The sequence below is a fragment of the Dipodomys spectabilis genome, unplaced genomic scaffold (assembly GCF_019054845.1).
Source record: "Dipodomys spectabilis isolate Male_0828 unplaced genomic scaffold, ASM1905484v1 ptg000375l, whole genome shotgun sequence".
Lineage (NCBI taxonomy): Eukaryota > Metazoa > Chordata > Mammalia > Rodentia > Heteromyidae > Dipodomys > Dipodomys spectabilis.
In genome coordinates, this window is record NW_024871052.1 from 268484 (window position 1) to 285000 (window position 16517).

The window sequence follows — 16517 nt, forward strand, 5'->3', positions numbered from 1 at the left end:
GGGGGGAGTGGGGGAGGGAAGAAAGAGATCCAAAGTCAGGAGTGGAGCTTGGGTCCCTCCTTACAGACCCTGCCGGTTGGCTCGGTGGTGTTCTCGGTGCTGGCGGAGGACAAGGACTCTGGGACAGGGGGTACGGTGGAGTATTTCATAGAAAAGGTGAGTGTGGAGGTGTGTGTGTGTGGGGAGGTGGGGATGTTATACACAAGCTGGCCACCAGGTGGCAGCATCACCACAGACAACCGCCCAGGTCCTTGGCGGTCCAGGCTCTCTCTGCCTGGGCGCTCCGGTCTCCCAAGCTTTGTTCTGATTTCCAAGCTGCACCCTCTCTTGAGGGGAATCTGCATTTCCCACACAGCTGCTTCCCAAAGAAGACTGGGAGTGTCAGACTTGGTCTTGAGTCTTGTCCAAAATTTGCACAAACAAGAAGGGGTACGTGAGCCCGATTCTTGTGTGTGTGTGTGTGTGTGTGTGTGTGTGTGTATGAACTCAAGAGCCTTTCACTCTTGCTGGACTTTTCCACACTAGGCTTGAGCCACACCTCCACTTCCAGCTTTGTTGTTGTTGTCAGTTGTGGGGCTCGAACTCTGGGCCTGGGCGCTGTCCCTCAGCTCTTCAGCTCAAGGCAAACGCTCTACCACTTGAGCCACAGCGCCACTTCTGGCTTTTTCTGCTTATGTGGTGCTGAGGAATCGAACCCAGGGCCTCATGCATACAAGGCAAGCGCTCTACTACTGAGCCACTTTCCCAGCCCTCCTCCCCCACCTGACTCCAGCTTTTTGATTGGAGGTAAAAGTATTATGAACTTTCCTGCCTGGGCTGGCTTTTAATTGTAATCCTCAGATCTCAGCCTCCTGAGCAGCTGGGATTATAGGCGTGAGCCACCTGGCATCCAGCAGGAGTCCCATTTTCTTTTCTTTTAAAAAATTTTTTTTCTCCAGCATCACTTCCGGTTTTCTGGAGGCTCATTGGAGAAGAGTCTCACAGCCAGGTGCTGGTGGCTCACGCCTGTCATCCTAGCTACTCAGGAAGCTGAGATCTGAGGATCATGATTCAAAGCCACCCCGGGCAGGAAAGTTCGTGAGTCTCTGATCTCCAATGAACCTCCAGAAAACTGGAAGTGGCGCTGTGGCTCAAGTGGTAGAGCACTCGCCTTGAGCTGAAGAGCTCAGGGACAGCGTCCAAGCCCAGAGTTCAAGCCCTATGACTGATATGAGAGAGAGAGAGAGAGAGAGAGAGAGAGAGAGAGAGAGAGAGAGAGAGAGCCCAGCTTGCAACTGGGAACTGCAAACGTTCTCGAAGAGCCACTGGGCCACTGGCTACAATATAGATGGCCCTGTCCTGTGGGAGTCCCGGCTGCCTGTTCCCTGCCCAGGTCACCCCTAACTCGGTGGAGAACCAGCACCTCTTCCGGATCCTGGACAACGGTTCCATCATCCTCAACGGCAGCCTCAGCTACAATAACAAGAGCTCCTTCTACCAGCTGGAGCTGAAGGCCTGTGTGAGTAGGGGAGGTGCGTGTGTGTGTATGTGTGAGTGCCTGCATGTGTGCGTGTATATGTGTGCATGTGTATACATGTGTGCATGTATGTGTGCGTGTGTGTGTGCGTGCATGCATATGTGCATGCATGTGTGTATATGTGTGCATGTGTATGTGTGTGCATGCACGTGGGTATGCGTGCATGTGTGCGCATGTGTGTGCACGTGAATGTGTATGTGTGTGCATGCACGTGGGTATACGTGCGCGTGCATGTGTGCATGCGTGTGTATATGTGTGCACATAATGTGCATGTGTGTGCACGCACGTGGGTATGCATGTGCATGCATGTGTGCATGTGTGTGTATATGTGTGCACGTGAAAGTGTATGTGTGTGCGTGCACGTGGGTATGCGTGCATGTGTGCATGTGTGTGCACGTGAATGTATATGTGTGTGCATGCACATGGGTATGCGTGCGCGTACATGTGTGTATGCACGTGCATGTGCATGTGTGTGTATGTGTGCATGTCAATGTGCATGTGTGTGCGTGCACGTGGGTATGTGTGTGTGCATGCACGTGCATGCGCACACGTGTGCATGTATATACATACATGTGCGTGTATGTATATGTGTATGTATGTGTGTACGTGCATGCATGTGCATGCATGTGTGCATGCGTGTACATGCATGTGTGTGTTGCATGCAAGTGAGTATGCGTGCATGTGTGTATGTGTGTGCACGCGAATGTGTATGTGTGTGCATGCACGTGGGTATGCGTGCGTGTGCATGTGTATGCACGTGCATGTGCATGTGTGTGCATGCGTGCAGGGGACCGCCGGGACCCTCAGCCCCGGCTCACGGAAGGCCTCTTCCTCCCTGCAGGATTTAGGAGGCCTACTGAACGGCAAGAACATCACCCAGTGCTCCCAGCCCGTCTACCTGTCCATCTCCGTGGTGGACCAGGCGGATCTGGACCCCCAGTTTGTCCGGGATTTCTACTCGGCCTCCGTGTCTGAGGATGCAGCTCTGGTGGGTGTGGGGTTGGGGGGCGCGGGGGGGCTGCCCTGTGGGAGGGGAGGGCAGGGCTCTGAGCTGGCTGGTCTCCTTCCAGGGAACCTCTGTGTTGGCAGTGGAGGCTGTGGACGGCGACAGAGGCGTCAAGGACCCTGTGATCTACAGCATCTCTAGTGAGAACTGGGAGTGCGCGGGCTGGGCCTGGGGAGAGGGCGGGGCTCTACGAAGACCCTCCCAGCTGCTCAGGAGGCTGAGATCTGAGGATCGCGGTTCAAAGCCAGCCCGGGCAGGAACGTCCATGAGACTCTGATCTCCACTGAACCACCAGAAAACCGGACGTGGTGCTGTGGCTCCAAGTGGTAGAGCGCTCGCCTCGAGTGGAAAAACCCCAGGGACAGCGCCTGGGTCCTGAGTTCAAGACCCACAACCGACCAAACAAACACCTCTCACCTTCTTCTCTGACAGACTCTACCAAGTCTGGATGGTTCGAGATCAAGACTGAGGGGGGAGTGGGGGTCATCAGGGTTAATGACACCCTGGACCGCGAGCAGCTGCTGCAGGAGGATGAGGAGGTGCAGGTTCAGGTCACGGTGAGTGTGTGGTAGGGTTCCTAACCTCCCTGGCCTCTGACCCTTGCCTTGGCTCTTTGACCTCTGACCTCTGCCCTGGGCCTCAGGCCACCGAGGAGCATCTCAACATCTACGGTCAGGAAGCCAAGGCGAGCGTGTGGGTCACCATCCGGGTGACGGATGTCAACGATCACAAGCCGGAGTTTTACAACTGCAGCCTGGAAAGCTGCAGCTTCACCGCGGACGAGGCCCAGGACAGCTTCACGGGCTGGGTGGAGGAGCACGCCGCCTCCCGCATCCCCATCGAAGGTCTCACCATGGCGGCCTACGACCCCGACAAGGCAGGCGCCGGGGCTGGGCCCAGGGAAGGGGTCACCGGGTGCCTGGGGGGGGCTGAGATCTGAGAGATCGCAGTTCGAACCCAGCCGGGGGCGGGAAAGTCCACGCAACGCGCACCTCCCACTGGCCACCATTGCAAAAGCCAGACGCGGGGTAGAGCCATGGTGAACTGTGCCACGCGGGGGGTGGCCTTGGGGGGGTCCCCAGGCGATGGAGGGCCGGTGCACAGCACCGTGTCCTGGGCCGTCCAGCTGTGCCGGCCGCAGCTGGGGGGGGGGGGGAGTGGAGTTGGTTATTGCAGCACATGGCCTGCAGCACGCTCCCAGTCCTGGGGATCCTAGTGGGTGACCTGGGGCTTGGGGGCGGGGGTGACCCCACGTGGGAAGGGGGGAGTCACCTGGGGTAGATCTCCGTGACTGATGTCCGTGGGAAAATCAAGCACAGGGCGGGAGGAGGCTGTGCGCGCGGGGCGGGGCCTGGCGTGCGCGCGGGGCGGGGCCAGGCTGGTGACGGCGTGCGCGCGGGGCGGGGCCAGGCTGGTGATGGGTGGGCGCGGGGCGGGGCCTGGCGTGGGCGCTGGGCAGGGCCTGGCGTGCGCACGGGGCGGGGCCTGGCGTGGGCGCGGGGCGGGACCAGGCTGGGGATGGCGTGGGCGCGGGGCGGGGCCAGGCTGGGGATGGGTGGGCGCGGGGCGGGGCCAGGCCGGTGATGGGTGGGCGCGGGGCGGGGCCAGGCTGGGGATGACGTGCGCTGGGGCGGGGCCAGGCTTTGGGTGGGCGCGGGGCGGGGCCAGGCTGGGGATGGTGTGGGCGTGGGGCGGGGCCAGGCTTTGGGTGGGCGCGGGGCGGGGCCAGGCTTTGGGTGGGCGCGGGGCGGGGCCAGGCTTTGGGTGGGCGCGGGGCGGGGCCAGGCTGGGGATGGGTGGGCGCGGGGCGGGGCCAGGCTGGGATGGCGTGGGCGCGGGGCGGGGCCAGGCTTTGGGTGGGCGCGGGGCGGGGCCAGGCTGGGATGGCGTGGGCGCGGGGCGGGGCCAGGCTTTGGGTGGGCGCGGGGCGGGGCCAGGCTTTGGGTGGGCGCGGGGCGGGGCCAGGCTGGGGATGGGTGGGCGCGGGGCGGGGCCAGGCTGGGATGGCGTGGGCGCGGGGCGGGGCCAGGCTTTGGGTGGGCGCGGGGCGGGGCCAGGCTGGGATGGCGTGGGCGCGGGGCGGGGCCAGGCTTTGGGTGGGCGCGGGGCGGGGCCAGGCTTTGGGTGGGCGCGGGGCGGGGCCAGGCTGGGGATGGGTGGGCGCGGGGCGGGGCCAGGCTGGGATGGCGTGGGCGCGGGGCGGGGCCAGGCTGGTGATGGGTGGGCGCGGGGCGGGGCCAGGCTTTGGGTGGGCGCGGGGCGGGGCCAGGCTTTGGGTGGGCGCGGGGCGGGGCCAGGCTTTGGGTGGGCGCGGGGCGGGGCCAGGCTTTGGGTGGGTGCTGGCAATGTTTCCTGTCCATCCAGGGACCCGCGGGACCCCGGGGGCGCTCCTGCCTGGCTGGAGCCGTACAAGGCCCGTGGTCTCTGTCCCTGGGGTCCTCCCTGGGAGGGGGGGCTTTAGGGGAGGGGAGGAGGGGGGCGGGCTGTCATACAGACCCTCTCCACAGGGCAGGAATGGCACCTTCGAGCTGTTTCTGGAAGGCCCTGACGCCCCAGCCTTCAGCGTCTCCCCGACGCGAGCCGCAGGCTCAGCCGACGTTCAGGTGCTGGTCAGAGACTCCGAGATGGTGGATTACGAGAACAAGACGGTGATGATGGTGCAGGTGAGGGGCGATCCGGGGCGCTGGGGGACGGAAGCCACGGGCCGCCAACCCATCGGGCACGGAGGCTGCCACGAAGGGCCTGGTATTGTCATTCGGCCTTTCTTACTTGTCGGTCGTGGGCCTTGAACTCGGGGCCTGGGCGCTGTCCCTCAGCTCTTCAGCTCAAGGCGGGCGCTCTACCCCTTGAGCCACAGCGCCACTTCTGGTTTTCTGGTGGTTCATAGGAGATCAGAGGCTCACGGACTTTCCTGCCCAGGCTGGCTTTGAACCCCGATCCTCAGCTCTCAGCCTCCTGAGTAGCTAGGATGACAGGCGGGAACACCGGCGCCCGGCTGGTGTTGCTTCTTCTGTCCTTAGGTGGTGGCCACTGATGTGGTGAGCAAGAACTCTTCGGTGGCTTCCGTGACCATCCATCTCAGAGACGTCAATGACCACCGGCCTACCTTCCCCAAGAACCTGTATATCTTTGAAGTGCCAGAGCATAGCCCCCCGGGCTTTGTGGTCACCAACACCACCCTGGTGAGCAAGTGAGATGGGGCGTGGGCCAGGCCTGGCTGGGTGGAGGGAAGGTTGGACTCTAGCAGGGAGTGTCTGCAAATGCACGTGGCACCTACCTTTCTTGGTGTCAAGAAGCGTGGCGGGGATCAGGGAAGGTGGCTTAGAGATAGAGCGCTTACCTAGCATGCATGAAGCCCCGGGTTCGAGTCCTCAGTACCCCAGACACAGAAAAAGCCAGAAGTGGTGCTGTGGCTCAAGGGGTAGAGCGCGAGCCTTGAGCGAAAGCAGTTCAGGGACAGCGCCCAGGCCCTGAGTTCAAGCCCCAGGACTGGCTCAGAGAAACAAAACAAAGCATGGGAGCTACCTTCCCATTTGCAGTGATTGCCCGTGTGTCCCCACACTGTCCCTTTACCGCTCTGTTTCGCAGGCTACCGACCCTGACACAGGCGAATGGGGCCACATTACCTACAGCCTGCTCCCAGGAAATGGGTAAGGGGGACAGGGAGAGGGGCTGAGAAAATGTAGGAGTCTCAGTGACATCTCCATTCTGGAAAGAGAAAGAATAATTAAAGCAAAGCGATTCATCTTGTTTTCTGTCACTATACTGGCATGCCTGAGGCTGTACATGTTATGAAGAGAAGAGGTTTGCGTAGATAACAGTTCTGGAGGTCCAAGGGCCTGGCGTGGGCATTGGCTCAGCTCGCGTGGGGACTTCCTGGTGCGTGGCGTTGAGGTAGCTGCAACTTGGGAGAGATGACATGAAATCCAGGAAATCCAGCTGGGCGTTGATAGCTCACGCCTGGCATCATAGCTGCTCAGCAGGTCTGAGGCGCGTGGGTTCGAAGCCAGCCTGTACAGAAAAGTCCACGGAACTCTTATCTATAATCATAACCACCAAAAAGCCGGAAGTGGAGATAGGGCTTAAGTAGTCGAGCTAAAGCCTTGAGCAAAACAGTTCAGGGATAGGACTAGGAAGGTGGCTCAGTGGTAGAATGCTTGCCTAGCATGCATGAAGCCCGGGGTTCCATTCCTCAGCACCCCAGATGCAGAAAAGGCTAGAAGTGGCGCTGTGGCTCAAGGGGTAGAGCGCTCGCCTTGAGCTGAAGAGCTGAGGGACAGCGCCCAGGCCCAGAGTTCAAGCCCCACGACCGACAACACAACACAAACCCTAGTGGCAGTAAGTGGGCCTCTGTGGTCACATACTGACTCCGATCACCCCGAGCAGGGTGGATCTCTTCGAGGTGGACCCTGACACGGGGACCGTGACGGTGAGAGACAGCTTGAATCTGGACCGAGAGCAGCAGACGGTGTATTTCCTCACTCTCCAGGCCACCGATGGCGGCAACCAGGCCTCCACCACCACGCTGGAAATCCACCTGCTGGACATCAATGACAATGCCCCCGAGGTCATGGGCTCCTACAACGTCTTTGTCCAGGAGGGGCGTGGCAACGTGTCCCTGACCATCCTGGTAGGTGTGAGCCACCCTGGAGTTGGTGCGTGAGCTGGGGAAGGAGATCAAGGGATCGAGGCCTTTGGCTGGCGCCGGTGGCTCACGCCTGTCATCCTAGCTGCTCGGGAGGTTGAGATCTGAGGATCGTGGTTCAAAGCCAGCCTGAGCAGGAAAGTCTGTGAGACTGTTATGTCTCAATAACCACCAGAAAAAGCTGGAAGTGGAGCTGTGGCTCAAATGGTAGAGCGCCAGCCTTGAGCAGAAAGAGAAAAAAATAAGCAAGAGCACAAGGTTCAAACCCAAGTCCCAACACACACACACACATACACACACACACTATTGATTTATTTATTTTCTTTTTGAAATGGGCCTCACAAACCTTGGCCAGGCAAGCTTGGATACAGGTCTCCGACTGAAATCCTCCTGCCTCTGCCTTGGCCTCTGTCTGGGATTACAGGCTTGCACTACAGAATTAGGCTGCTGTTATTCCTATATGTTCGCTTTAATTTTGCATATGTGCAATATTCCGAATAGTTGGATATCTGTAATATGCAAACGGGGTCAGCTCCATGAGGCATTAATTATGGGTCTCTTGCTGGTCAGAGCTAGAGAAGCAGAGAGGGCGATAAATATGTGTGAAGAAATGACTGCAGTGTTCTTCAACGCCTTATTTATGTCTTTCTTTTTGGTGCCAGTTCTTGGGTTTGAACTCAGTGCCTAGGCACTGTGTTTTCTGTTGTTGTTGGTCGTGGGGCTTGAACTCTGGGCCTGGGCGCTGTCCCTGAGCATTTCAGCTCAAGGCGAGCGCTCTACCACTTGAGCCACAGCGCCACTTCTGGTTTTCTGGTGGTTTATTGGAGATATGAGTCTCACAGACTTTCCCACCTGGGCTGGCTTTGAACTGGGATCCTCAGATCTCAGCCTCCTGAGTGGCTGGGATGACAGGCGTGAGCCACCGTGCTTGGCTCCAACGCTCTCCTGTGAGCTGGGGATCTGAGCTGCTCAGATGGGGTTGGGAGAAGGTCATCTTGGCACTGGCCAGTCCCAGGCCTGATGCCCTCCCTGCTTCTGTAACAGGCCCAGGACAAAGACCAGCCAGGCACCAACAACAGCCTCTTGATCTTCACCCTGCTACCAGGGCCCTACAGCCACAACTTCTCCCTGGATCCCAGCACAGGCTTCCTCACGAACCTGGGGCCCCTGGACCGAGAGGCCATTGACCCTGCCCTGGAGGGCCGCATCGTGCTAGGGGTGCGGGTGTCTGATTGCGGGGTGCCCCCTCAGAGCACGGAGGTCAACGTCACCATCACGGTGGAGGTGAGGCTGCTCCTGGGGCCCCCTGCAGGGGGCGCCATCTCCTCCCCTGCGGGAATCCTGGGTCTGAGCGTCTGAGTCTTGGCGGAAGGGGGAAGGGAGAGGTGGGGAGGGGAGAGGAAGGAGAGGGAAGAGGGGAGGGGAGGCTTCTTAGACTGGAGTGGGGAGGGTGGGCAGGGCGATGGGAGGGTCTGGAGCTTAGATCTTCCTCTGCCCACACACAGGACATCAATGACAATGAGCCCATCTTCAACCAGTCCAGCTATCAATTCCCTGTGGCGGAGCAAGAACCAGGTAAGTCTGTCTGGGCCCAGGCTGCTGGGGCTGGGGCTCAGGGTTGGACAGAGGCATCTGCAGGTGAAGGCTTCATTGCCAGGCCTGGTATGTCATCAATACGGTTCATGCTCTTATCTCTGAGGCTGTGGACAGGACACAGCGTACAATAGACTCAGGAATGGACTTCCCTGTCCCACGGCTCACCCCCAAATAGCAAAAAGAACCGTAGTCCCACTTCTGATCCCCCAAATCACTAAAAGAACCATAGACACAGTGGCTCACACCTGTCATCCTAGCTACTCAGGAAGCCGAGATCTGAGGTTCCAGGTTGGAAATCAGACAAATCCAAGAGATTATCTCCAGTTACCCAGCAAAAGGTTGGGAATTGGGGGTACGGCTCAAGCGGTAGAGCACTAACTTGGAGTGGAAAAGCCAATGGAGATCAAGCGTGTACGCATGCACACGCACGTACGCACACACACACACTTCTTTTCTTTCTAGTTCTGGGGTTTTGAACTCAGGGCCTGGGTCCTATCCCTGAGCTTTCTTTTGCTCAAGGCTAGCACTCCACCACTTGAGCCACAATACCATTTCTTTTCTTTTCTGTCGGTCATGGGTCTTGAACTCTGGGCCTGGGCGCTGTCCCTGCGCTCTTCAGCTCAAGGTGAGCGCTCTACCCTTTGAGCCACAGCGCCACTTCTGGTTTTTTGGTGGTTTATTGGAGATCAGAGTCTCCAGGACTTTCCTGCCCGGGCTGACTTTGAACCACGATCCTCAGATCTCAGCCTCCTGAGTAGCTAGGATGACAGTTGCGAACCACCGGTGCCAGGACCCCAGGAACCACATGAACAACTCCAACCACAGGACCCCCCCCCCCAAGAGCAAAAGAGCTAAAAGGGGCTTCTGCTAACCGGGTCCGGGGGACCCCTGCTAACTCTGTCCATTGTTCACAGGCATATGGGTGGGCACGGTGGAGGCTTGGGACGCAGACCAGACGGAGGCCAATAACCGAATCAGCTTCAGCCTGTCTGGAAGTGGTGCCAATAACTTCCTGCTCCAGAGCTCGATGCTGGGATCCGGGAGGGCGGAGGGCCGGCTCCGGCTGCCCCCCGACGTGAGCTTGGACTACGAGACGCAGAATTTCTTCCAGCTGACCGTGCACGCCGAGAACCCGGGCCCCCAGGGGCCCGAGGCCACGGCCGACGTCCAGGTGATCGTGGAGGACGTGAATGATGAGCCACCCACCCTGGTGGCGGCTTCTCTCCGAGAGATCTCCGTGGCAGAGAATGGCTCTCAGCATGGCCAGGTGGCTGAGATCCAGGCTCAGGATGTAGACACGGGAGCCCGGCTGGTGATCGAACTGGTGGACGTCATCTGTACCAAGGCCGGGCTGGACGTGGGCAGCCTGTGCCGCGGGTGGTTCTCGGTAGAAGCCAATGGCTCCGTGTACATCAACCAGAGCGAGGCCATCGACTTCGAGACCTGTGATCGGGTCATGCTGGTCGTGCGGGCCTGTGATCTCGACACAGATCCCCGCTTCCAGGCCTACAGCGACAATGGTGAGAGTCGGGGTACAATCGCAGCTCAGGGGCTGCGGGACAGAGCGGGGTGCGATGCCTGGGGTCCTTCCCGGGGGGGGTCGATCAAAGTCATCTCCCAGCCTCAGTTTCCCCAGCTGCCCAGGGGAGCCAGGCATTAACAAATGGAGGATGTACATACGGGTCATTGAGGTGGAGCTGGGCATACAGATCTGATCTGATGCGGCAGTGGGAAGGAAGATCTGTGTTCAAATCTGGCCATCAGCCAGGAGTCGGGGTGATAGCCCAGACCCAGGCCACTGCCTAGCAAGTAGTTCGTGCCCTGCACAAGACATGAAACCCCCCTTCTTTTCTTTTTTGGTCAGTCGTGGGGCTTGAACTCAGGGCCTGGGCGCTGTCCCTCAGCCCTTCAGCTCAAGGCGAGTGCTCTACCACTTGAGCCACAGCGCCACGTCTGGTTTTCTGGTGGTTCATTGGAGATTGGAGTCTCGTAGACTTTCTTGCCCAGGCTGGCTTTGAACTGTGATCCTCAGATCTCAGCCTCCTGAGTAGCTGGGATGACAGGCCTGAGCCACCACAACCACCATTTTGCTTTTGTTTTTCCTCTGCTTTATGATCTTCTGCCTTCTCTTCCTCCCTTCCCTCCTTCCATTTCCTCTTGCTTTTCTTCCTCTCCTCTGCTCCTCTCCCTCCCTCCTTCCCTCCCTTCCCTCCTTCCCTCCCTCCTTCCTTCCTTCCTTCCTTCCTTCCTTCCTTCCTTCCTCCCCCTTCCTCCCTTCCTTTCCTTCCCTTCCTCTCTTCCTCCCTCCCTCCCTCCCTCCTTCCCTCCCTCCCTCCATCCCTCCCTCCCTTCCTTCCTTCCTTCCTCTCTTCCTCCCTCCCTCCCTCCCTCCCTCCCTCCCTTCCTTCCTTCTTTCCTTCCTTCCTTCCTTCCTTCCTCTCTTCCTCCCTCCTTCCCTCCCTCCCTCCCTCCCTCCCTCCCTCCCTCTCTCCCTCCCTCTCTTCCTCCCTTCTTCCTCTCTTAGTCTCCTCCTCCTTCTGAGACAGTGTCTCTCTCAGTGGTCCAGGCAGGTTGGAACTGGACACCTCCAGCCTCCGGCCCCTCACTGCTGCCGGGCTTACAAGTGTGCTCAGGGGCGCCGTCCCTAGGTCCAGTCCCAGCGCAGCCCTCTTGGCTCACCTTGATGGCTGTTTGTGGGTTGGGTCTAGGGAAGAAAGTCCCTGCCATGCAGGGAAGGGGAGGCCTCTGCTCAGGAGCCCTTCTCCCCAGGGACCCTGGGCATCACCATCAAGGACGTGAATGACAATGCACCCTACTTCCTGCTGGACAACAAAACCTTCGGTAAGGAAGCTGCACCCCCCCCCCCCCCAGCCTCCACCCTGCCGTTCCGTGCAGGCTTGTGCCACAGGACCAGTTGGCAATGGCCACAACCAGTCCTGAGGCTGCAGGATTCTCATGCTGTATGTATACGCCTGTCCTGGGATTTGAACTCAGGGCTTCAGGCTCTTGCTCAGCAGCTGGCACTCTACCACTTGAGCCACACACTTCCCTTGCGGGCCTGGCCTTGACCCATGATCCTCAGATCTCAGCCTCCTGAGTAGCTCCGAACCATCTGGCCATACAAGTTTCCATTCCAGCCCGGACTTATCTGCTGTTTGGCTTGGAGCCAGGGTTTCTCTGGTTGGGCCTCAGTTTCCCTATCTGCACAGTGGGAGGGAGGGACTAGGGGCTGCTGGAATGGGGGTCTCTTTGGGCAGAGGTGTTGAGGGATGGTAGGCCTGGAGCCCGCTAGTGGGCAGGGCTGGGCCAGTTCCCACCTCCTGGACCCCGCCCCGCCCCATCCTGACCCCCGCCCCATCCTGACCCCGCCCCATCCTGACCCCGCCCCATCCAACGCCATCTTCTCATACCTACAGTCATTATCCCAGAGCTGGTGATCCCTGACCAGCAGGTGGCTTACGTCCAGGTGAGTGTTTTACTGCCTCACCTCTGTGGTTGTGTTCACTGTTGGGGGTACAAAGAGCGGAGGCTGGGAAGCTTTTTAGCACCCCACACCCCCGAAATGTCTCAACCTCAGAAAGGAAGAAATAGGTTCCCAAGGGAGGGAAAATGGAGCCCAGGGGGAAACAAGCACCTGCTAATTGTGTGTGTGTGTGTGTGCTGGTACTGGGGCTTGAACTCAGGGCCTGGGCGCTGTCTCTGAGCTCTTTGGCTCAAGGTGAGTGCTCTACCACTTTGGCCATAGCAGCACTTCCGGTTTTTTTTGGTGGTTTATTGCTGATAAGAGTCTCACAGATTTTCCTGACCAGGACTGGCTTCAAACTGCGATCCTCGGATCTCAGCCTCCTGAGTAGCTAGGATGACCGGTGTAGCCTGGGCGCTGTCCCTCAGCTCTTCAGCTCAAAGCGAGCACTCTACCACTTGAGCCACAGCGCCACTTCCAGCTTTTTCTGCTTATGTGGTGCAGAGGAATCGAACCCAGGGCCTCATGCATGCAAGGCAAGCGCTTTACCACTGAGCCACCTTCCCAGCCTGCACGTCTGGCTTTTTTAATGGTAGCTGGAAATAAGAATCCCAACGACTTTCCAACCTGGGGTTGGGTTGGGTTCAAACTAGGACCCTCAGATCTGTTTCCCGAGTAGCTGGGATTACAGGCCACCCTGCTGCACCTGCTAGTTGACCTCATCAGATTTCCCTAATTGTTCAATTTGCTATTCATAAAGATTTCATGACCATCAATAGCACTTTGCCAGCTAGGATATTTTTTACCCCTCCTCACTACACAGGAATGCTGGAATATGATGATGAGCTCCCAGGCAATTATAAATTAAATGAGTTCCTTCTACTTAATTCATTTCCCCAGGACAAAATTCTAATAATGCTTTCAATTTGTTCTGAGTGAAGCTGTGTGTGTGTACTAAAGAGTGTTGGCTCTCTGTGTGGGTTGAGTCCTTGGGGCTGGGGCTGGCTGCTGGCCCTCTTACTGACCTGCAGAACTGCCATGCCTCTCTGAGACTCAGTTTCCTTTTTATATTTTATTCATTTTGTATTTTTGGATCTGTCCTGGGGCTTAAATTCTGGGCCTGGCGCTGTCCCTGAGCTCTTCAGCTCAAGGTGAGCGCTTTACCACTTGAGCCACAGTACCACTTCTTGTTTTTTACTGATTAATTGGAGATAAGAGTCTCACAGACTTTCCTGCCTGGTCTGGCTTTGAACTGCGATCCTCAGATCTCAGCCTCCTGAGTAGTTAAGATGACAGGCATGAGCCACCGGGCACCCCACTGGAAACATCTTAAACTTTCCCTTTCTCCCTCCTTCCCACCCCCCTCTCACTCTTCTATCTCTTAAGAAGAGCTTGTGCTAGCAGAGCCCTGGTGGCTCACATTGGTAATCCTAGTTATTAAGGAGGCTGAGATCTGAGGATCATGGTTCAAAGACAGCCCAAGCAGGGAAGTCCATGAGACTCTTCAATTAACCATGGAAAAGCCAGAAATGGAGCTGTGGCTGAAGTGGCAGAGCACCAGCCTTTAGCAAAAAAACTAAGAGCACTCAGGCCGTGAGTTCAAGCCCCAGGATGCCAGGATGGGTGGACACACAGACACACAGACACACACAAGCTTGTGCTTACTTAATGTGGGGGGCACTTGGAGAGCTGTGGAGAGGATGGGTACTGTGTGGACCTCCCAGAACACTGCTGCCACTGATCCCTGGGAAAGGGGTGTCCAGCTTAGCCCCCCCCCCAAATATGCTAACCTTTTGTTTCCAGGCCAGAGATGAAGACTCAGGAGCCAATGCCAACATCAAGTTCTCTCTCCTCCGGGTGGATTTCGTCTCTAAGGATGGGACCACCACCCCATTCAATAACTACTTCCAGATCTCTACCACGTCAGAGGCCGGCGTGTTTACCGGCAGTATCCAGTAACTATGATCAGCAACTGGATTTTGGGGGGGGTTGGGGGTGGGGGGGGACAGGGGAGGCTTGAGGGCACTAAGCCCTGCCCCTCCCCCATCCTGGAATACGCACCAGTGAGTTCCAGAAAGGTTTAAGCTGGTCCCCACGATTGAGCTACATGCTGGGAGGGCAGGGGTATGTGTGTGGTGGGGGGTTGGGGGGTGGCTCACACCTGTCATCCTAGCTACTCAGGAGGCTGAGATCTGAGGATCGCAGTTCAAAGCCAGCAAGGGGCAGGGAAAAATGTGTAAGACTCTTATCTCCAGTGACTAACCAGAAAACCGGAGGTGGAGCTATGGTTTCAAAGTGGTAGAGCGTTTGCCTTGAGCGAAAAAGCTCAGGGACAGCACCCAGGATCTGAGTTCAAATCTCACAACCACCCTCCCTCCCTTCCCCCCAATAAAAGGATTGAGCTTTTCTTTTATTGGTCGTAGGGCTTGAACTCTGGGCCTGGGTGCTGCCCCTCAGCTCTTAGCTCAAGGCGAGCGCTCTGCCACTTGAGCCACAGCGCCACTTCTGGTTTTCTGGTGGTTCATAGGAGATAAGACTTTTAAGGACGTTCCTGCCCAGGCTGGCTTTGAACCAGGATCCTCAGATCTCAGCCTCCTGAGTAGCTAGGATGACAGGGTGTGCGCCATCGGCACCCAGCTTGAGCTATGTTTTCTTCCAACCTCCAGGCTGGTAACCAGCTTGGATTCCACTCTCCAGGGCACTTACCAAGTGACAGTTCAGGCCCGGGACCACGTCTTGGACAATGTGACCCACAAGACCCAAATCACCCTGAATGTGAGTGGTGTGTTGGTCCCTGCCTCCAGCAATCCCAGCCCCCCCCCCCCACAAACGCCTGGGCTCCCCATGGCTCATCCCCCGCCCCCCACACCCCTAGCTGTTCACGGTGGACCAGAGTTACCGCGTGAGGCTGCAATTCTCCACGAGCAAAGACGAGGTGGGCGCCAACGTGGAGGACATCAAGGCGTAGGTCTGGGGGACACAGGAAAAGGGGGGGGTGGTGGGAAGCATTGAGGGGGTGCTAGGAGGTGGATCCCCCCAACAAGACCTGGATAGACTGCTTGCCTCTCCACTCTGGCCCTGACTGTCACCCCTGGACCTGGATCTCCTTTCTGTGTGTCCCCAAAGCTCAGGCCACAGGCCAGAGGCACCGAGAGCTGGGAACAGAGGCCGCCATGTTTGGTGGTGACGGTTGTGTAGTACCCAGGAGCACTCTGCTCCCCCAAAGCAAACCCTGAACCCCAGAGGGAAGGCCCGAGATTTACACAGGTGCCATTGTGTAGCTAGCAGAGGGAAGATGGGGGGTTCCGGGGCCTGAGCCAGGGCCCTCCCCCCACCCCAGCTCTCTGAGGCCTGTGTCTTCTGCAGGGCACTGGCCCAAGCCACCAGGACCAGCGTCTACGTGGTGGACATTCAGAACATAAACCCCGCAGCCCGGTGAGGGCCTTAAGGTGTGGGTGGTGGGGTGAGGGCGAGGCCTGCCATGGTCCTGGGCTGTTTGACCCCCCCCCCCGACCCCCACTTCCCTGCGTTCCAGGGCCCAAGCTGTCTCCTACCTCGATGCCTACTTTGTGTTCCCCAATGGGACAGCGCTGGCACTGGACCAGCTGAGCGTGTGAGTGGATGGTGGGGGCCTGGGGATGGGGGTGGTGCCACTCTGGGACCCCGGGGGGGGGGGTCTTGGGGGGCAGCAGGCCCTGGGGGACCTTGGTGCCCCTGGGTCTGAGTACGATGGCGATTGTGCGGCAGGATGATCCGGAGAGACCAGGACTCCCTGACACAGCTGCTCAACATGGGGCTGGTGGTCCTGGTGAGAGCTGGGTGTAAGGGGGGGGGGAGAGGGAGGGGAAAGGGGAGGGCGAGGGGGACCGGGAGGGCGGAGGAGAGGAGATGGAGGGAGAAAGGGAAGGAGGAAAAAGAGGGGGAGATGGCAGAGGGGAAGATGGAGGGGAGAAGGGACCGGAAGGAGAAGGGGGGGTATTGGGAGATAGGGGGAGGGGAAGATGGAGGGGGAAGGACTAGAGGGGGAGGGGGAGGGGAGCTGGGATGAGGATCTGGAGGGGGAGGGGATGGAGGGGGAGAGGAAAGACAAAGTGGATGTGGGGAGGTGGAGGGGAGGGAAAGAGGAGAGGCCAGGATGGGGAGAGGGGGGGAGAGGAGGGTGGAGGGGGAGGGGGGGAAGGGAGGGGGAGGGGACAGGGAGGAGGATGGGGGAGGGTGGGGGGAGGGGGGAATGGGGAGAGGGAGCAGGGAGGAGCGTGGGGGAGGGTTGGGGGGGAGGGGGGAAGGGAGG

At 58.6% G+C, this 16517-nt stretch overlaps 1 protein-coding gene across 1 annotated transcript in view; it reads left to right on the forward strand.

The window, feature by feature from the left end:
- The window catches only part of Cdhr2 (cadherin related family member 2), a 31492-nt gene that overhangs the window by 10117 nt on the left and 4858 nt on the right, over positions 1-16517 (forward strand). The window contains 21 exon segments of the mRNA XM_042667124.1: positions 67-156; positions 1373-1498; positions 2358-2504; positions 2587-2662; positions 2955-3079; positions 3166-3399; positions 5030-5185; positions 5543-5704; positions 6111-6172; positions 6909-7152; positions 8212-8451; positions 8673-8742; positions 9678-10283; positions 11533-11604; positions 12180-12229; positions 14030-14181; positions 14893-15001; positions 15102-15190; positions 15593-15661; positions 15762-15839; positions 15974-16034. Of these exon segments, the coding sequence (XP_042523058.1) occupies positions 67-156; positions 1373-1498; positions 2358-2504; positions 2587-2662; positions 2955-3079; positions 3166-3399; positions 5030-5185; positions 5543-5704; positions 6111-6172; positions 6909-7152; positions 8212-8451; positions 8673-8742; positions 9678-10283; positions 11533-11604; positions 12180-12229; positions 14030-14181; positions 14893-15001; positions 15102-15190; positions 15593-15661; positions 15762-15839; positions 15974-16034 (3018 nt within the window).